Source organism: Phalaenopsis equestris, unplaced genomic scaffold, assembly GCF_001263595.1.
Source record: "Phalaenopsis equestris unplaced genomic scaffold, ASM126359v1 Scaffold000203, whole genome shotgun sequence".
NCBI lineage: Eukaryota > Viridiplantae > Streptophyta > Magnoliopsida > Asparagales > Orchidaceae > Phalaenopsis > Phalaenopsis equestris.
The window spans coordinates 1611054-1632809 of NW_018164645.1; the positions used below are offsets into that span (position 1 = coordinate 1611054).

Sequence of the window (21756 nt, forward strand, 5' to 3'; positions counted from 1 at the left end):
ATGGACTAACTTCTTTACCCGCATTCGCCCGTAATGTGGGAACCCTTGCTTATTTAACACTACACCCGGGCGCCGGTGTAGCGGCCCTTGCACACTTTTCACTGTATTCAGGCTATACAGCGCGTCGCTTCCAGGGGACGCCCTAGCACTTACACAATGATCAAAAGGATTCATGTCATGATTTTTTCGACAAGTTTTACGCTGGCTGTCGAACTACCTAACGCAACCCTCCACTTTTCTCATCCGGGCTTGGGACCGGTAACGGCAGTGTTAGATCAAGAAAATGAAAATACATAAAAAATGAATTAAACCTCTAAATCCAAAAAGGAAAGCATACTTCGGCGTTGCCCTAGATATAAGAGCCGATTGACTAGAGAGGAATCAAAGAAAGAAAGGAAAGAAGCAATACCTATGCGAGTCGAAGGAGAGAGTGCCAACAACGCCAACTGAAAAAGCAACGATGGGAGACCGCCGGTCGAAGGAGGAAGGAGCCGGGCGAGGGAAGAGAACAAAGTGCAAAGAAGAAAGAATTGAAGGAGCGGCTCGGTTTAAGACAAATGTTTAAAAAATATATTTTCGATAGAACACACATTTTCTGTTTGTTTGACTAGTTTATAAACACATATTATATGTTTAATAGCAAAATTAAAAAATAGATTAAAAACGGACAAAAAAATAATATTATTCTGTTTGTTTTTTGGTTTCTAAAATAAAAAAAACAAAAAACAAAAAAAAAATATTGATACCAAATAGCACCTAAGCTGTGAGGAAGAAGGCCAACCACTCTGCATTTCTATATTAATGTATATTTTTAACTATTTAGTACATGCCAAACCAAACATCCTAATGTGTCTTAGCAACCTCTCCCTCATCAGCCCCCGTCAAATGAAAGTTTTTTTAACACGCGAAGCAACAATCACCTAGAGCCCCTCATCCACATGGATTCGCCTTGAAAATCACTTGTGAACCTTCTTAACCATAGGAGAAGGTAGCCAAGGGCCATCGGAGGCCCAAAATAATGTTTTCTACTTGATCCAAGCCAATTCATTGGCTCTGAAATCATTTTGTTAGGGATTGTGAACTAAAGGGGGGTTCAAGTTGGGTCAAATACATTAATGATTCAACACTTTTCAATCCAAAAGCTTAAATTTAGGGGAGAAGTTGGATTAAATACATCAATGATCTAATATGGAGAGCAAGTCAACTACTATCATGAATGATATCTTTGACACATATATATCCATTTTGGTCATTATCATTTATTGTTTTTTAATCAGATTTGGATGGCTTGATCCAAGCCAATTCATTGACTCTGAAACCATTTTTGTCAGGGAATGCGAACTAAAGGGGGGATCGATGTTGGGTCAAATACATCAATGATTCAATGTCAATCCAAAAGCTTAAATTTAGGGGAGAAGTTGGATTAAATACATCAATGATCTAATATGGAGAACAAGTCAAATACTATCATGGACGATATGTTGACACATATATAACCAATTTGGTCACTATCAATTATTATTTTTTAATCAGATTTGGATTATACATATCTCATCCTTATAAATGATTAACATGCTAGCAATCTCCTAATCATAAATCCTATCCACCTAAATACTTGTATCTTTCATTAAATGGTGGTTGTACTTCCATACATTCCACTTAATTTCTATGTATTTATCTAACACCTAAACTTCAATTTTTACATATATATGCCACCTTATTTATGCATAAAAAAATGTATTTCACTTTTTGAAAAGTCAAAATAGTGATATGTTTTATTTGTTATGAAAGATTTGGATGGTTATAAATGTAAAAGGTAGAATTTAGTTGTTAGATATGCTAATACAGAGGAATTAGGAGGGGTGTATATAAAGGTCCCATATATATATATAGAATGTATAAGTTCAAACAATTAAAACTGTAGTGGATGAATTATTTTAATAGTAATATTAGCTTGTTTTTGTTCTTACTGCTGTCATTCTGCTTGCAGTTGTTTGATGGAAAGGAAGGGAAAGCAAAATATCCGCGGCGATGGGTGATACTTCCTCCATTTTTCTAAGCGGACTTAATCTGCTGGTTAATTAATTACCCACTTTTCTAAGAATGAACGTCTGTGTTGGTTATTCAGTTGCTGTATCTGCAAGAACAAACCATCCTTTTCTTTTTGCGTTACTATGTATTTTAGCAGGTCTAATCCTGCTAATTATCATATTTAATGAATCACGTAGCTGGCATGTCATGATTATTTGAATGAACCTTTGTTATTTTTAACGTCTGTATTGTTCTGTTCTAGATGACCAAAATTTTTAAGTTTCTTTCTTAATCCAATTTACCTTTATAAAGTCTCATAGAATGTTCCTCTATAATATTTCACATATTTAAATCACTTTATGCATAGAATTTATGCTGAGAATTAAAATGCTTTATACATATATATCTTAACATACACCGGCATGAACTTGAATCCATAGCATCGTGAGAAGGAAACTTCAATGACAAATGCTTCTTTAAGGAAATTAGATTCCACTATCCTTCGACAAGAGGTTCATTCACTAGGAATCCAATTAGAAAAGCAGAAAAAAATAAAACAAAATGAGTGGAGATAAATAATTCCTCATTAAAATTTCCATGGCAAAATTTCTTGCATAGTTTTTTGTCTATCATCAATACCATCCTGATCATCACCCTCCACTCCCTTCCTAGACCTTGTCGTTGCCCTCTTCGTCACCACCTGCCCACAGTTAAGAGGCCCTCATCTATTAACAATGGCAGCTAGACCTCTCAAACGGTAAGCAAGCCAAAATTCATCATTACAAAAGGATTGTTTCAATCTAAAGAATCAAGTAATAGCGCATTTCCATCTTCATCCAAGTCATATTATTGTTAAATCTGTTATGCCATTGACATGAAATATTTGGCAAAACATTTAACAGATTGAAAAGCAAAAGAGCCATTATTCTCATACTTCACAAATCAAAAAAGTTATAGTAATAAAATGAAAGCAAAAAATAAAAAAATAAAAAATAGACTTCACAAATTACTAAAATGATGAATGAAATGAAAATTTAGGTATACAAGATTTAAAAACTATATTGCTGCTGCTATAGATGTATATGTGTGTGCTATTAGAAGTATAAATTAGCTGATGAAGCTAAGCCTTTGTTCTTCCATGAATATACATTTGTTGAACTAACATAAGCGTGCATAATCAATCCTGGTACTCGAGCATTCAATCCCGAAAAGCTTGGGATAGCCAATCCTGGATAGCAATTTTCAAGGCATGATTTGGAGATAGATTTAAGTTTTCAAGTTCTAAATTAGTCATGGGTGAAGTATCACGACCATTTTTGAGCCACTCTCGGATAGCAGTCTCCTCATAGGTGAACCCATCCATCGCCACCACCGGCTCATACATAATTTCCTGCAGCACAACCCATATTACAGTATATCAAGCTCAGAAGTTTGGCTTTCTAACATACAGAATGCACATTTTTACCAAATCATCCAGTTATAAGATTGGGATTTTATGAAGATTTCTTATCACCTTGAGAATTGGGCACAAGAAGGAGGCGGGTACGGGCCTCTCCTGCTTCGGGTGCAGCAGCTCTAACTCTCTCACAGTTGCAGGTGTCAACTGCGGTCGGTTGCATCCCCGTATTTCAGTACACTTCAAACCAAATTCTGCAAGCTTTTCAGACACATTCTTGGGCCATTCCCCAGCAGTTATATCCAATAGATCTGACAACCGATGGGATAATACAGCCCTTTGCACCTCATTTACCACGCTCTGTGGGGGCCTTCCAGTGAGCAACTGAAGCGCAATAATGCCAAGGGAATATATATCTGATTTTGATGTCAGAATGCCAGTTCGTTGATATTCTGGATCAGTATAAGGAAGCTCTTCACAAAGATTTTTGGGTACTGAAGTTTGGCGGAGCAAGGGGTGCCTTGCTGCATTCTGATGAGCTACTAGCTCACAAAAACCAAATCCACCAATCCTGCAGCTTAAATTCGAATCAAGAAAGATGTTCATAGGCTTAAGGTCACCGTGAACGATCATTTCAGGACTTGATGAATGCAGGAATAGGAGCGCACAGGAGATTTCTGCTATAATTTGAACTCGGTTCATCCAAACTAACGGAGCCGATAGGGTTTTGCAGGCAATGCGATTATGGAGGTTTCCATTTGGTAGGAACTCGTAGACAAGAGTTGAGGCCACAGAGCATGCTCCTATAGGAGTCACCAGATTAGGGTGTCTCAATTTACTGAACACAAAAACCTGTGTTCAAATAAGAATTAAAAATGACTCTTTTTCTTACAAAATAAGAAAAAATGAATGCTTTTGACAGTGATGAAACATTGGCCGCAAGTACAATACTTTGCTTAGGTGGGGAGCTAAGAGAGGGAGAGACAGACCTCCTTTTGGAACTCCCGTTGGCCTTGAACACTATGATGGTGAAACTTCTTTATTGCCACACTTCTGTTCATCATTTCCCCTTTATATACACATCCATGTCCAACCTGTCCAATCAAGAAGTTATCTGAGAATCCAAAGGTTGCAGTTTCCAATTCTGACAGCAAAAACTCCTTCAAATCAAGAGAATCGCTTCCCAATCCAATAAACTTATTGCATATTTTAAATTTTTTGTGATTTTGGAGTCTCAATCTTCCAATCTGCTGAACATACTCATCTCTCTCATGTTGGATTTTCTGGTTTTCAAGCTTGAGCGCTGCTATGGAGGACATTACTGAATCAAATTGAGAAGTTGCCTCATCTTCATGATGAATTATTTCACGAACACAATCATCAAGGATAGCCAAATTTTTTGTCGCGCTTTGAAGTTCTTTTGTGATTTCTTCCTTTTGGTTCATAAGCACAATCTGTTCCAACTTAGTGGCTAATATGCGATCTTCTATTAATTTTATTTCTCGCATCTGTGAAGCTTCAGATGACGTTACCTTGTGACAGAATCAATAACTTGATCATATATTTAGAAAATTTTAAAATTTTTTCGAGTTAGATGAAGTTTGTGTTTATCATTTCTTTGCAGACAGTAGCACGTTGTACTAGACAAATATTAGAATATTCAGAGAAAACATAAATTACCAATTAGAAGTTGATGCACAAAGAATATATTACAACTAAAATATCCTATACATTACTCATCATGAATTCAAAATTTGAATGACATATCTCTACCTTATTAGCAAGCAGGAGGTCAAATAAATGTGAGAACAAAAGAATAAACCTTTTCCTATAACAGCATATTCAATTTTCATGCCCTTGCTTAAATCTACATAGACAACTTTCTGTGATCTCAGTTTCAGCAGTTATTTCTTTGAAATTTTTCTACTCTAATCTTCCAGCTCTGGGTATACCTTAAAATGTGGAATATAGAAGAACTATCACTAGCCAAATTTATAACCCCTAGCACATCATAAAATGATCAAAATTGTACCGTGAGGTTCGCTTTTGGTGGGCATTCATCTTTGCACAGTGAAGTCTCTCCAGCATTAAAGAATTGGGACAAGCTGCCCTCACCAAGCCTTTCCAGCTCCTTCGATCTATCATATTCTGTATCAGGCATGGGAACAGTGCTTTGACTCTCAGCCGTCCGACTAGTTTCACTAAAATCAATAGCCTCTCTGACAAAAACAAGCTTTCCTTCATGAACAAACCACATTTCACAGAAAGGAGCATTCTTTGTAGCATAAATAGGCTGACTGAACATGCTTTTCACCTTGAAGCACCTGGCTTTAATGTCAACCGGTGAGCATAGTGATCATACCGTTATCTAATATTCATAATACTCTAATCTTATTCTACTTTCTGAATGATTCATATGGAGAAAAGTAAAACCAGATGAGCCTGACAGAAGAGCAGCTTACTTATCTGGAGATGCTCCCATGATGAGTATTCTGATGGCATGCTTGTTAACCACGTCGATTATTCCTTTCTGAATATGCTCTGACTCGGCTAAAATAACTCTAGGTTGCACCTGCATGATAGAGCAGTTTTAGCTTGTCAGTCTTCTTGAAAGAAGTTTAAGAGGGCTTGTTAGTCTTAAGCAGGCGGCGGGCAATAGCCCAAGGAATCATGGAACTGCCTCATTGAATCTGAAAATTGATATTTTTACAGACTCTGGGATTAAAAGGTTCCATGTAAATAGTAGGGGGACTATTTTGATACTTTTCTCATTTATCTTGTAATTTGAAGCATCCATAGACTAGAGCTGATGCTGACAGTAATTTCTTCTATCCAATAGAATTGCTTAAGAATGTAAAAGAGTAAATGAGAGAGAAACCTGGGATCCATAACATATTCTCCGATAACATTGTAGCAATTTCTGTGTGTTTTTCCACTCTTCCAAACGATGTGCAGAAACCAAAACTTCATTTGCCTGATCAGCCGGAAGATTACCCACTGAAAAAAGGCATTTTTATCAGAAGTTCCTTGAATAAAAGTCAATTAAACATGCCGGTGATGGAAGAAGAATTTATTTGATTTTACCAGAAATATAAGATTTACTTAACCGAAGTTTTTAATCATTGTTAGAAAGAAATCTCTGCAACTCACAGAGCGTGGGGATCGTCGACGACGGCCGGTGAATATGAACAAGGACAATTTCCGGACACCGGAGCTGCCGAAACGTCCATTCGAGCAACCTTCGGGTTTTCTCCGGCGACCTCCCGACCGCCACATGCACCGTCTCCGACGAAGTTTCTCCGACGCATTCTGCCGCCGGCGAGGAGCGGAGCAGCTTCATTTGCTCCCGTAAAACAGAAGGTCGACAAGAGTGGAATAGGTTTCCAGCTCTGTCCAAGGCCGCTTCTCGTTTCTTCTTCTACTAGTTGGAAGAGCCGACAAAAGGATGAAAAAGGTGCGAATTTTCTTCATGGTGACCGGTGAGTGTCTCGCATGGATGACGTTGACTTCATTGACCATTATCTGCTGGCGGCTGGTGCTTCAAAAGCCACAAATTTCCTTAGATGCTGTGCTGTTTCCTTCGTTCAGTCTGAATGTGAGTGGCCGCTCTTGACAAAGGGAGGGAGCAATTACCACTAGGGCCGATAAAAAAAGCTAGTTGTTCACAAACAACTCGTGTTTTGCGTGTTAAGTAGCCCGTATTTGACTCGCTCGTTAAGTAAACGAGCCGAACACAAACAAGTTTTTAAAGCTCGAATTATAAACGAGTCGAGCATGAACAACGCTTTATTCGCTCGTGCTCGGCTCTTTTTAGCTCTTAATTAAAAAAAATATATATATATAATTATTAATATAATGATATATGTTATTTATATAATAATATATTATATATATTCATATCTAAGTTTAAATCATAGCATCTTGTATGGTAATGTGGTTAGTGTCTTCTTTTGTATATATTTGATCCAAGTTCGAGTCCCACACTCTGCATATATTTTTTTCAATTTAATTTTTCTGAGTCAATTTCGAGCCGAACACGAACACAAATATTTAAATAGTGTCAAACACAAACACACTGTTCATGAGCCGATTTTGAACACGAGCTACTTTGAACGAGCCGAACATGAGCCAAGCCTGAGCTAACTCAAGCTCGGCTCGTATACATCCCTAATATTACCAGGTTTGAAATATATGTCAGTGAATTTCGTTATATTTTAGTTTGTATTGATTAAATATGCGCAAAATTCAAATGGAAATACATCTGCCCAAAATTCACACCAAATTTTTTTTACATAGGAGGCATAGTAATTTCAATTTTGAAAGATGTGTGCTTTAACAAGCTTAAAAGCTGTGCTTATTGAACCACGTGTTGAAGCTCAAGCTCAAATTTGGGCTCATTTATTAAATGAGTTTGAGCTCGAGCTCTTCTCGACTTAGCTTGTTGGCTCACGAGCAGGTTCTATCTGTCTACTAATAGTCATTTCTATACATTTTTTTGATGAGCTACCGCTGCATCTTCCTCAGGCCATTAGTATTTTCTCCGGTGAGCTCCTGCAAAAATTGAATTTTTAGTTTGTGCTCGCTGAGAGCTTTTTTCTACTGTTTTGGGGCTTATTTTGAGAGCTTTACCTACTATTTCGAAGCAACTTGGTGAGCTGAATTGAGGCAATCTATGCACTGTTTTGGAGGCATTAAAGGTAACATTTTGAGGTCGTTCTATGCATTGTTTTGCAAAGGGTTATGTTGTCTTTAAGCATTGATTTATGCAAGGTTTATTGGATTTAAGAAGCCCTTTTGTCCACTGTTTTAGGTTTCATTTGATTATTATTTAAATGCTCTTAGGCTGTTTAACTTGTTTTTTTCTCATTTGGCTTTACTAGTTTTGGAAGTGGGTCGGACTCATCTTTTCTCTTGTTTTATTTTTCTTGATAAAATGATTAAGTTGAAAAGTGGGAGTTTCTAATTTAATTATTTGGAAGACACTTAAAATTTTGAGGAATAGTTGAAAAATACTTAATTAAGGGTAAAACACCTTAAATCACTTTAAACACAAGTTAAAGTATATACTTTCTAGATTTTAGGAGTACACCATTTTCATCTACCTAATTCTAAGTGTAGGCTTCCTAGATTTTAGGAGCACACTCTAGGTGAGAGTTCATCTACCTAATTTTTTTTTTAGTGTAGACTTCCTAAATTTTAGGAGCACACCCTAGGTGAGCGTTCACCTACCTAATTTGCGCATGAATAATGAAACTAGATACTTGACCCTGATTCACAAACTGATTAAGACACTAGACATGAGAATGCACCGAGACGTAGTTCATGCTTCCTTAAGTATATCAATAGTGGAATTCCCGTAATGACTTAAAATATAGTGAAACATAGTGCACCGGGATTTGAGTTTAAACATTACACTCAAATTTTTCTGGCAATTGGGGAAATTTGTTAATGTCACATATGGATCACCGAACTAGGATAAGTCTAGGGTCTAGGTGAGGAGGGCAATGACGATATTGTTTATGTTTGCTTAAAAAAAAGATACGAAGTGGGATTATTAGAATAGTATCTCATACCTCAAAGATTTTTAATAAGGGAGAGGAAATTATCGATGATACTATTCGTCGATTATTGGTGGGATCGTTGCCCCCGACGCTCCCGACTCTCTTAGGTTGTCAGTAGTTCTAGCACGATCAAAGTGACTAGCCTGTGGACTACACAATTTTACAAAATATTTACAAATATAAAATAAAATTTTCTTTTGCATATTAAAAAGAACTTTGTATTAAAAAGACTTAAACAACAGCTTTTGTATGAAAATCAAAGAATTTTTCTATGAAAATTTATAAAGGTCCACGGCCAATCACTTGGATTAAGGTTAAGAACTGCTCTCTGTAGATTGTCGGGTTGATAACTCTTGTTTAAGATCAGGAAGCACACAGTCCAGCTCTGAGCCCCCACTTCTACCAATGTCTTACACCCAGTCCTGGTCTTTCATATGTGGCTAAGGGTTTTCTTTGCTCGTGATTTCCAAAATTTGTTTTTCTGACTTTCGTGCTGGGTTTTATCACCTTGTTTATTTATCTTGCAATTTTATTTAAATCTGCTGCAAATCATACTATGCTCGCAATATTAATCACGCAACAGTAGCAGATACCTAGATACACTTTTACAATTTATTTACAACATTTTACTTTTCAAATGTCTTTTATTTACTTGTAATCTATTTATTTTGCATGCAAAACAAGGACTGAAACCGAAAGAAAAAAACATAACCAAACTTTGACAACAAAGCTGTGAAACATAAACCACCAATCTCAAACACTTAAACCCTGGAGCCATCGCTACAACAAGAGCTTGGAGCTAACTTTGTGGGCAACACGACGAGGAGCTTGGATCGAGCGACAAGAGGATCTTCTTCAGCATTATCTCTTCCAAGCATAATAACAACTCATAGGATTTCGAGGTAGCTCGCCCGACGCAATGTAAATTCTCACCTTCTTTTAGGCTCTTGCACAGTCATACTTAGTAGTATAAGTCCTAACTCGTCTTAGGTTCCAAGGTTGTCTTCTAAAACGACGTAAAACCTCTTATCTGCAGACTATTTGCATAACCAGTTATTATGCAAGTGTAAGTCCCAAACAAATAAAATTGACATGATTGAACACCTAAATAACATCGTCTCTAAAACTCAACCACAATTTGAATAGTTTGGGAAGTCACTGAGGGTTCTCCTCAGGACCTGTGACATCCCCTACCTTTTTCTTTCTTTGGACTCCTGAAAATAATTGTTCATATTTGAGTCACTCCCACTTGCTTTTTCATGTCATACCGTGAAAACTTAAACTTTGAATTCTTGAAGATTAGTACATCTAATCATTATCGAGTTTTCTCAAGTGACCCCGGTCATTCGAGATGTAATTAACTATAGGGGCTTGCCTCTATAGAAAACTTGGAACCCAGGTAAAATAAACTTTATCTAATTTTTATATTAGGTAGGAGAACTTGTCGGTCAAATATAAAATGTTTGCAGACCAAACATATGTCATAAATCTCTTAGTTTGCAGGATTGAGTCCATCGACGAGATATACACTTATCTTTCGGGAAAGTGCAATATTCGCGGTATCAGACATGATTATGCAAATTACTGGACGAATGAGATTTATTTGGTAGCATTGTTCAAAAACTAAAACACACTACTTTCAAAACTATATATATATATATATACCTCTTATTATATTATATTAAATTTCAAAATTATTTTCATTATTTTCAGAAATCAAATCCAAAAAAGTAGCCACTACGAGCCGTGTTCGAGCTCGTCATTTGAGTTCAACTTGAGCTTGAGCTTATAATTTCGCAAACAAGTCGATCTCGATGATGGCATTGCTTGAGCTCGACACAACTTATTTACACCCCTGTGTGTGTGTGTGTTTGTGTGTGTCAAAATTTAAGGGTGAAAGAACAAAGTTGGTTTTGAAAGATTTCATATGTCTAACTTCTTTTAATAAATGGATTAATGTGGTTGTTATGGAAGCATAATTATAGGAGAAAAAATAAATCCATCTAAAATTGAACCATGATGAATTTATAAATAATTGGTTTTATTTTGGGATGAAAATAGTTATATAATATATAATCACAACTCTTATATTGCACATAAAGACACGACTTCAAATAAAAATTCAATGAATTTGAAACACACGATAAATGAAATTTGATGAGAATATTTTGATCAATTTTTTTTCATAATTATAATTTGTCTCATGAGCTATTAAAACAGTTTTTTGATTGCATGTGTATTATTAGTTAAGAAAATAATCAAAACTTGATCAAAATACAAAAAAGCAATTAATATTATAGAATTATTATATTAAAAAATAATATATAATTAATTTTCACAGTTTTTTTTTTTTCTTTTTGTTTTTTTTAGACATTTTTTTTGATAAATAACTACTAAAACCGACAACCTAAAACACAAACGAAATTATAAGATGTGATAAGTAGTTTTAAATTCAATTTATTCATCGTTCTAAGCTCGTTAATACACATATTTAACAATATTATTAAGACATAATATAGGGAATTAATAAACCTCATAAAAGCTAAATTGATAACAGCTAACCATTATTTTCTAACCACATAACTGTTGGGCATGGTTTTTACTGTGGGCGCATTTACGTGCATGGCACCCAATTATACCATGTATTTACATGCCAAACCTGAAATTTCATATTTACGCACGCATCATATATAAAAATAGTGCTATTATCATTTTTTTTAAAGTGGAATACACATTTTCATGCATAGGATTAAAGAACCAAAGAGTTATGCATGTAAATATAAAAAGTTATGTGTGAGAGGAATGTAATTACATAAGAATTATGTGCTAGGTATGTAAATTTTTCTTTTACTTTTTATCTTTTTATGCTAAGAATTGTTTACATTACATAAGTAAAGGTAACATTAGTGCTATTATAAGTTATAATAATAAATTTAAATAAGTATAATATAAAGGGATTTTTACTTGGTAAACTCCTAAAACTTTTAATATAACAAACTAGCCACCCTTTTTCCCTTATATCTCACGCTAGCCACCCAAAACCCTTTAAATCCTCATCTTCACCCCTCCCAACGGACGCCGCTCTCGCACGTCTCGCTCCATCTCCTCCTGCCACCTGTCGTTGATCATTACCGTCTTCAACCATCACCTTCCCTTGCTCTTTCCCGCGCTTGATCGCAACCTTGAGTTGTGAATACAACAGTAAGTCCTGAAAGTCCTCCCCCCTTTCGGCCTCCTCTTGAGTTGTAAAAAATCCTCGTACCTCCACACACCCATGGATGAGTTCAAGGGTTTCACCAGTGGGAACATCGTAGGTTTCGTTCTAAGGTTTCGGGCTTTGTTGTGGTGCAACTAAAGACAAGGTTATTTGTGCCCCTTTCTCTTAGAGTTTGCAGAAACTTTGATCTTTCTTTCCCCATTCTTTGAGATTTTGTTAGAACTTTCATCTTTCTCCCCCTTTCTCTTATAGCCAAAATTTATGCAACAGAAATTGATTTTTCATTTATGTTGGAAATTTACAAGGGTAGCACCCAATTCTTATGCAATTACATATTTCACACATAAGTCTAATTTTTTGCTTTGTAGTCTTTACATATATCTTATGCAATTACATATGTGATCCATTTTGTGCTCATGACGGCTAAATGCATTTATCTACCGTGCATTTAAGGCATGATGATAAAGAAATATGGCTACAGTATGATTGTCCTGTGCTTCGTTAGGTTTTAGGGTATATTACATGTAAATGCATAAGATATATGTAATTGCATAAGATATATATAATTGCATAAGATACATGCAATTAAATATGTAATTACATATTTATGTTGGTTCACTGTCTCTGAACCGAATTGTAAATTCCTTTAGTTAGAAACGTAGATGTTGCATATGGTTTAACATTTATGATTTTGTAATGAATGTAAGGCATGCTTTCATGAGTTTATTTTTATGTATTGATGTGGGATGAATTTGCATTAGTTAGAAATTGAGTTATTTGCATATTGTTGAGCATTTTACTTATATGTAATAAATGTAAGACATGTTGTCATGAGTTTCTTTCAAAAATTCTTGATACGTCACCAACAAATTTTTATCAGCCAGCAAGAATCTCGGTGCAATTTTTAAACAAGAAATATTCAAATTTTGATTAAGAGTCAACAAGAGCTCCGATTTCAGCAAACTTATAGTCAAACTGATCGGCTCGATGAGACGGACCTAATAATACAAAAGTCAGTCCAATCCGAGTCAAATCAAGCCCAGATCAAATCATTAAATCATTCTTGGAGGATTTCCGGAGGCGTTGAAAGATCAAACATATGTCGAATCTAACGAGTTTATAGTCGAATCGAGCATCTCAACAAGACGAATCCAACAAGCCCAAGATTAGTCAATTCTGACATCGTTAAGGCACTCAAATGTCCATCAAACGTCATTTCATCAAGGGAAGCTCTTCAGACTGTCCGATCAAAATAGTTCATATTCATGCATTAATTGCACTCAAAACACTATAAATAGAGCCTCACCCCTCACATGAGAGCGGGAGGCTTGAGAGAGAACTTGAGGCTTTGAGAAAGAGCTCAAGTCCAACATCATCCCAACCACCGCCGACCTCTATCGACCACCGCCGACCACCGTTGATCGTCGTCGATCACCGCTGACCTTCGTCGACCACCGCCGTCCGTCATTGACTGTCGTCAGCCACCACTGACCTCCGTCGACCATCATACATTGTCGTCGACTACCATCAATCACTGCTAACCTCTGTCAACCACCGCTGACTAGACGTCATCAGTCAACATTGTAACTTAGAAAGCTAGTAACCCTTTCCCGCCTGTGGGACAAGGGGCATTTGTAATCATCAACTTATAGTGGATTTTTACAACTGGGCCAGACCCCGTGGTTTTTCCCCTTTATGGGTTTTCCACGTAAAAACTTCTAGTGTTATCACAGCTTGATTCATTTTCATCTGAGTGTGTGTGCTGAATCCTCACGCAACGGTAAGATGATAATCCATCACTCTACCGCCGCGAATTTTCTAGCACGCATCAATTCTAATAAAGAAATATTGCTTTTAATAATCAAATCTTTTAAAATATTGTAGATAAGAAGCTGTTGTCTAAAATAAAATACTTCAAGTCCATGCTACAAAAATAATAATTTAATGATAATAACTTACAATTAACTTTATAATGCAGGGCAGCTTTCTTATTATTTATCAATCAAATAACCATTAAAGTCCTTGATCATCACATATTTATTATCTCTTAAATAGCTATGATAACTAATTTCTTATGACTTCTTTATTTTTTCATAATTTTGTTGATAAAAAAATAAATTTTAATAACCAATTTTATATGTAATAGCACTTGAAAGGAAGTATACTCTAAATAAAGTATAAATACTCTAATTTTTCACATAAAAAAGTAAACCTACACTTGATGAGAATCGAATGCCAAAAATCATTAGCAATCATCAATCATCACCATCAACAATTATAGACTGTTTCGATCAGATTATTATCTCCAGATAATTATTGTTGAACTGAATTGCTTTAAATTGGTGAAGCCAAGTTCTTGATCTTTTCTCTTATGGGTTTTTCACGCATAGAGTTTTGTTATCTTTTATCACTAATGTTTATGTGTGTACTAATATTTCAACTATTGTTAAGACTTAGTTTTTGTCTGTTGTTAAGAATTGTCAATCACAACAATTTAAATCTTAATATATATGAACAAATTTGTCCTGCAGATTAGCTCTATTTGAAATGACAGGATTGCTAGTTTATTTAAAATGAGACCAAATTGTGTCAATAAAGCACAGCTTGCTTCATTATGTGGTACCAAATTGTACAACGCAAGAACAACTTAAACTTATTCTTTCCATACTAATTACTAGCCTCATTTACTTAAAAGATTTTTTAAAAGCTGTGCATAAATTCTTTTCATGGTTTCTACAGTTAATGCATTATTAAAATGTAATTTAATAAAATATTTCTCATTTATCTCTCTTTCACCCATTTTCTTCATTTCAATCAATTTAATTTTTATAATTTTTATATTTTTTTATAATGATAGTTTTTTTTAATAAAAATATTACATTTATTTTTGAAAATGTAATCCTAAAAGAAAAAATTGTTTTGAAATTATAAATTTTTTTTCATAAAAATATACTATATCGGTTTAATTTAATATTAAATTTTATTAAGTTTTAGTTTAATTAAAATTAAAAAAGATTTAATTAAATTAATATTATATCATATTTTTATTAAATAATTTGAGCATTATTATTTTAGTTTAGGTTAGTTTATTTAATTTAATTTTTTACTAAACAATACGTTTAATTAATCGTCCAAAATTCATGTTAAACCTCCAAACCATATATATATATATATATATAACGCGACACACATAAATGCCTTTGCTCAGTTGTTCAAAAAATTACCTGAGTGCTTGATTTATAAATAGAAATGTTTCTCATGATCTGTATGTAATTATCTCAATAAATATTTTTGTTAAATTTTTATTAATATAATGTATACTATTTAGAAAAAAAATAATCTATATCTCTCTAAATAAAATATATGAACAAAATAAAATCAATAACAAAAAAAACACACTGCATACATATTGCTTAAAACATAATATAATACATCTTCTAAAATAGCACTAAAGTTTTTGTATGTGTGGTCGTGGTATGACTTCAGTTCTTGGTGCATAATGATCAAAAGCTCTAAATGGCCACTCTCGCAAATGATGTTCTCGTGCGAACTCATCAACATTATCTCCTACATCATGTGGCGTATGATTATCTAATTAAACTTGTAGGGTAGGCCTCTCAATATATGTTGTTTAATAAAATTTTAATATAAAATAAATTTAATTCAATATTTTTTTATCTTAATTAAACTAAAATTTAATTGATAGATTATATATTTATGAAAAAAATTTCATAACTTAAAAATTATTTTTCCTTTTAGAATTAACTTCTTAAAAATAAATATACTATTTTTATTAAAAAGTTAATAAAAAAATATAAAAATAAATAGAGTAAAATGAAGAAAATATGAGAGAGAGAAGAAATGAGGAAAATTTTATTGAATGAGACTTTAAATATGCCCTGTTTCATTGATTTATTCAACTCAGCACGAGTCAAGACGCAAAAGAATTGTCCATCGCGAAGGGGTCAGCCATGGCGGATCATAACCTAACCGCAAACTTTGACGCCTCCCTTTCCCGTTTTCCAATACTCCTAAATTCCACGCCGCCATCCGTCTAATTCCACTCGCATGAAAGCAAGCAAAGGCGTGCGCTATCTAAATATATGTTAAGTTTATCATTTCATATTAATTTTTCCCGGTCATTAATTGACCGGGGCGGAACGGAACAAGAGCGGGAGAAAAAAATGTCAAAGCCACGAGAAGATAAAAATTGCTTTTTTATCTAATTTATACACTATTGAGAGCAACCAAAAGGTGCTTTAAACATCTTCGATCGATTGCTAATCAGTCGATTTGCTTAATTTTGATCATCAGCTATTCAAGTTTTTGGGATTCTTAACCCTAATTTGATCTTTGACCAGTCTCCTCCGTCCGTCGTGGCGGCTCCAGAGAAGCTGTCCCGAGCTCGCAGTACGAATATGATTAATTTATCTTCTCGTTTTCTGAAATATATCATCATGTTTTATCAAATTTGATTTTTTTATTCATATTCCGATTGCTTAATTCAAGATTAGGTAACGATACGATGCTTGGCCAGTTACTGTGTTCAGTACTATTCAAAGTTTGATTCAGTACTATTTCCTGATGGATTAAATCGGTCTTACAACTAAGCTCTTGTTGGAGGAGGGAGGTTATTATCGTTAAATCTTGGTGTGATTCAATGGCGGCAGAGCTCTTGCGGCTCGAGAGCACTAGATTGTATGGAAGCAGTAATCCAGGGTGTATTTGGGGATTATTTCATATATTCGACTCCTACCATAGGCGTGAGAACAAGAGAATGCTTTCATACAAGAGGCTCGCTGAAGGTAGCTCATCTATTTATCTACCCTTCTTTTCCTGTTTTAATTTTCTGTTTTGAAGAAGCTATATTTAGATGCATGGTTTGACTGTGCAAAATATTGGCATCCATTAACCTTATTTTATGATGTTGTTCCAGAAAAAAAATTACTTTACAAGTTATGTCGGGTAAGACAGTAGAGTCAAGTTCTTTGTATTGAGAAACTCTTTTCTTAATTTTTTTGACAGAGAGCGCAGGATTGATGAGTTTATACTTGCTATAACTAAGTTTCCCCTCTAGTTTTTGTTGTTCTCTTGGTGATTCTGCTATGGGACGTCCCTTTCTAAGTAGCCTTTACAGTTCTAATGTGATTAATCTAGTTTTTTTCTGGTTTTAACTTTGTAAATGTCTTTTGATGTACGTGTATTCAAGTCTGAAACCTTCATCGAATATCACTTTTTTCATATATATTATTAGTAAAGCCAGCTGCTCAAAAATAAATGGTGCATGCCTTTTAATCCATAATATTTTGACTTTTGTTTCCTTTTTTAATTCTTTAATTTTTACCAGTGGCATAGAGCTTTAATTTTCCATTAATATGTCATAGTTATGAGGTTATTGAAATCTAGTTGTCATATCTTCTGTGTAGGAACTGATATTCTCATGGCGAATGAAACCGGAGTAGAAGACACTGTTGCAAACAAAGAAGAAAAAGCCATAGTGAGCACAGAAATCCCATTCTTCTTGCTAAAAGTTGTAAATTTTTTTCAAAAATTTTAGACATATTGCTCCAAAAATAATTTTATTTCTTACAAACAATGGTCTGGCCACCTCTTTATCTCATTTTAAAATAAGAAAAAAAAAATATTGGAGGGTAAAGTCTTCAGGGCAATTGACAGTGAATTCTCCAAAATATTTTCTTTCTTCTTGATGTCTACTTTGTTTTGCTCATCTACGAGAATGAGAATTTGATGACTTGCCTGATTGATGCCATATTTCTCCATGTATTTATGATTTTCTTAATTTTATATCAGGTGGAAAGTAAAGGCAATAACATGAAAAAAAGTTCTAGGAAGACGCGCATTCTGAATTTTATTGGTAGAAACTTGTTGAAGCGGCAAAAACATAGGGAAAAAAAGCCCCATTCATCATCTCAATTAACGCGCGCTACCTCTGTCCATCACATAGAAAGGAATGATTTGGTAACCGTTGCTGAATTAAGTCAAATCACTTCAGATAGTGAGACTTCAACCATTGCACTCGATTTTGATGACACTGGTTCTTTATCAATGAATGAACATGAATCACTCGTAGCTAATGAGCTTCATGTGCCTGTTGAGGGGAATCATAGAGCACTTCGGGCCTTAAATTCTACTGGCTTTGATATTCATTGTAAATCGCATGAGCTTGATGAACTGGGAAATCATTTACTGGATGAACATAAAATTCTCAAGGAAAAACTACTCGAGGCAAGGGATGCTCTCCTAAAGCAGAAAGATTCAGATGCTGCAGGCATAAAAATGGAATTTTCACTGCTCTCAAAAATCTTTCTTGATACATTACATCTATTCAATACCAATAGAGAAGCTCTTGATAATGTGTGTAAAGGCCAAAACTCTTTTGTGTCTGGAATTGCTGCTGGGATTCCTATTCCAAGTGATAAGGTGATGAAATTTGATAGTTTTATTAATCAGTCCGAATCAGCGGATTTACAAACTAGGACTTTTGGAGTGGTTCCTGACAGTGAAGTTTTTTCTGGTTCTCAGGAACTTAGAAAGCAAGGAGAGATTAAAACTGTTTTGAGTAGATTTGTGGAGCTGAAACAGAGACTAAAGGCAGTAATAGTGGAGAATAAAAAGGAGCACCATAGAATCTCTATGGATAGGATTCTGGATAAGGTTCCTTCTGGACATAAGCTACTGGAAGATGGGGAGGATAACGAGTTGTATCGTAGGGTTGGATTTTTCTCAAGAGGTGGCCAAAGATTCAAAATCAATAGAGTGGCACCTGGTTCTTCAACTGGAAAACTTTTTCACAATCGAGTTCAAAGATCGCGTTCGCTTACTGAATCTTTAGGTAGGTACTCTCATTTGTTGGATTCTATTTCAGGCGATGAAGTGAGAAAATCTCCCAAGAGATCAAACTCAAATAAAGAAGGTAGTGGTTTACTGCATGGGAAACTGCCAAAAACTCATCGAAGGCTGCTGTCAAATCCTGAGTTTCTTAGTTCATATTCTTTCATCAAGGATGTACAAAATGTTATGTATAATGCATTTCAATCATCAAAGGAGCCAACTTTGGCACTTCAAGACAGTGATTTTGCAACAACTGTTGCTGGTTCTGATAAGCTAAATGGATATTTAAGCTTGCAACCTGCAGTTGAAGAAACTGCTTATGAACAAGAGGGGTCCTTGGAATCCAACGTCATTACCAATCTACCAGATAAATCTGTAACCTCTACTGTAGAAACAAGCATTAACGAGACAAAGGGGTGTGAAATCATCCCCGGATCCATAAATGAGTGTCGTAAGGTTGAGCAATTCCAGTGTTCAAATATTTTGGAAGAAAAAAATGACTCTTTCAAGGAGCAGAAGTTTCAAGTTGAAGAAGAACATAATGTCAAACCTCAAAGAACAAGTCCCATCTCCGTTCTGGACCCTGATATTGAAGAGCCTGTTAGTCCTTTGAAATTTACTGTCATGGCAGGTGAGATACTAAATTTGTCCTATTTTCCCATGTAATTATCACTTATCCCGCTGCATTAGATTTTTAAATAGGCTGATTACTCAAGAAGATGTATACTTCTTTCCTTCCCAGGTTCAGATTCAGAACAGTTACACGAGAATCTTGAGGAACAACTTCCATGCCCTGAAGCTCAAAAAGTTGCTGGGTTCAATGAGCTTGATGTTGATGAGGAAACAGCTACTACAAATAGTGATCAAGCCAAGTCTTTCCTCGCTCATGCCAATGAAAAAGACACTGCCACGTTTAATTATGTGAAGCAAATATTAAGCAAATCTGGCTACGAAGCACTGTTTTGTGAGACACAAGACTTCTCTACTGAAGTTGAGGCTACAAACCACCTGTTGTGCGGCATTCTTTTGAGGAGCAGCTCATATTTGATTTGATAAATGAGGTGTTATTTGACATTTATGAATATTCTACAGCTCCAAGCTCATGGCTTTCTCGCTTCCATTCTAAGATCAGATCAATGCCTGCAGGAAGCCATCTGCTTGAGGAAGTGTGGGAAGAGATCACATGGCATCTCTCTTCACCACAAGGGATGGACGCCATGATTGATCAGATGTTGGCTCGAAATTTTACTAAAACTGATGGCTGGATGAACCTTTATCGTGATGCCGAGTGCTTTGGATTGCTACTGGAGCAACTGATATTGGATGATTTAGTTGATGAAGCTTTTTTTTATGCTGATGAGTTTTGAAGTTTTTGGCATGTTTTTATGCAATTTTTTTTTGCATTGTAGATAGATTTAAATCTTTTTCTTCCCTGCTTTTGTATCATGTTTCATTTTTGTTTGCAGATTTTTTTCGTGTGTCTTTTGTGCTACATTTTGGAGGAAGTCATGTAAAAATTGTGTAAAGTTTTGTTTTGTACAGTATGGATGAATAAAACAGTTACCTTGGATATAGCATTTTGTGCGCAGAACGAGCTATAATCACCATGGTAGTTAAGATGGTTCTAAAAAATGGATATCAAAACAGAAGAACAAAAAGATTCAAGATTCGAAAGTTGAATGGATGATATAATAAGCATTAATATGAGACATCATGTTTTTTCATGATACTTGATTTAATGGTACTTCTCTAAAAGAATTTTATGGAGATATTATTTTCTCATGGTTTAATTTTCCTCTTAATACTCTTCTTAGAGATGTTATTATTGATGATTGAAATTTAGATATTTTAAGCAATGCTCCTATTAATTGTTTAAACAACATAACTTCTATTCCCATTATTAATGGTGATTCTTGTTTATGGGATCAAGTTAGTTCTTATTCTCATAATTCTATTTATATGTCTTTATACAATCATTTGCCTTGCATAGATTGGTTTAAGCTTGTTTGGGTTAAAGGACATTTTAGTAAATATGCTATACAATACTTGGAAATTTGTTCAGGGTGTTTTAAAGATTTGTGATATTCTTTCTCTTCGAGGTATAGTTATCAATGAAATCTGTGTTCTTTGTGGTATGGTTTTGAGACTCTCTCTCATTTTTTCTTTGAATGCACTTTCTCTCATCTTCTTAATAAGTTTTTGCCTTTAAGGTTATTTTCTATAGCTCTTAATATGTTTCACGTTCTATACCATTCTGATAACTTCTCTTGCAAATTTCAAAAAAGGTCTCATTTATTGCCTGCAGTTACTTATCATACACTATATTCATTGGTTAATCATCTATAAAAGCAGGAATTAGAATTTTAAAAGAAATGTTCCTAATTGTATCTTTAACTTTTATAACCTTTGAAGTTTATTTCATTTTTTTTTTTTGGGGGTTTTGTTTTCTGTTATAGTCTGTTATAGTTGTTTTCCCTTGTTGTGCTTTCCTGGTGGTTGAGTTTGGTTATTTTTTTTCTTTTTATGTTGTGTTTACTTTAGTTTGTTTTGGTGCTTTGTTATTTCCTGTCTTTTTTATAATTCAACCAAATATTGATTATATTTTAATATATTCATATTTTTGGATGGAATTTTATTTGGAATTTAACCAAAAATTGAATATATTTTTTATAATCATTATTTTGGATGGAATTTATTGG

The 21756-nt window shown here is 34.6% G+C and overlaps 3 protein-coding genes across 8 annotated transcripts in view; 2 read left to right on the forward strand and 1 right to left on the reverse strand.

Moving 5' to 3' along the window:
- Window positions 1-2245, forward strand: part of LOC110022982 (very-long-chain enoyl-CoA reductase-like) — a 10535-nt gene extending 8290 nt beyond the window's left edge. For both annotated transcript variants that reach the window (XM_020722155.1, XM_020722156.1), the window contains one exon: window positions 1991-2245. In XM_020722155.1, the coding sequence (XP_020577814.1) occupies window positions 1991-2059 (69 nt within the window). In that variant the 3' untranslated portion in view covers window positions 2060-2245. The remainder of the gene's footprint in view (window positions 1-1990) is intronic.
- An 829-nt stretch (window positions 2246-3074) lies between these two features.
- On the reverse strand, window positions 3075-7045 carry LOC110022992 (U-box domain-containing protein 57-like). Of its 2 annotated transcripts, XM_020722175.1 has the most exons (7): window positions 6578-7045; window positions 6306-6424; window positions 5890-5999; window positions 5460-5751; window positions 4417-4959; window positions 3545-4279; window positions 3075-3421 (listed from the first exon to the last, which is right to left on the reverse strand). In XM_020722175.1, the coding sequence occupies exons 1-7, from the start codon at window positions 6765-6767 to the stop codon at window positions 3230-3232; spliced, it is 2181 nt and encodes a 726-aa protein (XP_020577834.1). In that variant the 5' UTR covers window positions 6768-7045; the 3' UTR covers window positions 3075-3229. The 2 variants fall into 2 exon arrangements, with proteins under 2 accessions (XP_020577834.1, XP_020577835.1); XM_020722176.1 differs by lacking the exons at window positions 6306-6424; window positions 6578-7045 and having other exon boundaries at window positions 5460-5755; window positions 5890-5996.
- A 9123-nt stretch (window positions 7046-16168) lies between these two features.
- LOC110022991 lies at window positions 16169-20529 on the forward strand. Of its 4 annotated transcripts, none has more exons than XM_020722171.1 (6): window positions 16169-16459; window positions 16567-16615; window positions 16715-17010; window positions 17632-17702; window positions 18017-19688; window positions 19800-20529. In XM_020722171.1, the coding sequence occupies exons 3-6, from the start codon at window positions 16866-16868 to the stop codon at window positions 20108-20110; spliced, it is 2199 nt and encodes a 732-aa protein (XP_020577830.1). In that variant the 5' UTR covers window positions 16169-16459; window positions 16567-16615; window positions 16715-16865; the 3' UTR covers window positions 20111-20529. The 4 variants fall into 4 exon arrangements, with proteins under 4 accessions (XP_020577830.1, XP_020577832.1, XP_020577829.1 ...); XM_020722173.1 differs by having other exon boundaries at window positions 16720-17010; XM_020722170.1 differs by having other exon boundaries at window positions 16169-16615.
- The last annotated feature ends 1227 nt before the right edge of the window (window positions 20530-21756 follow it).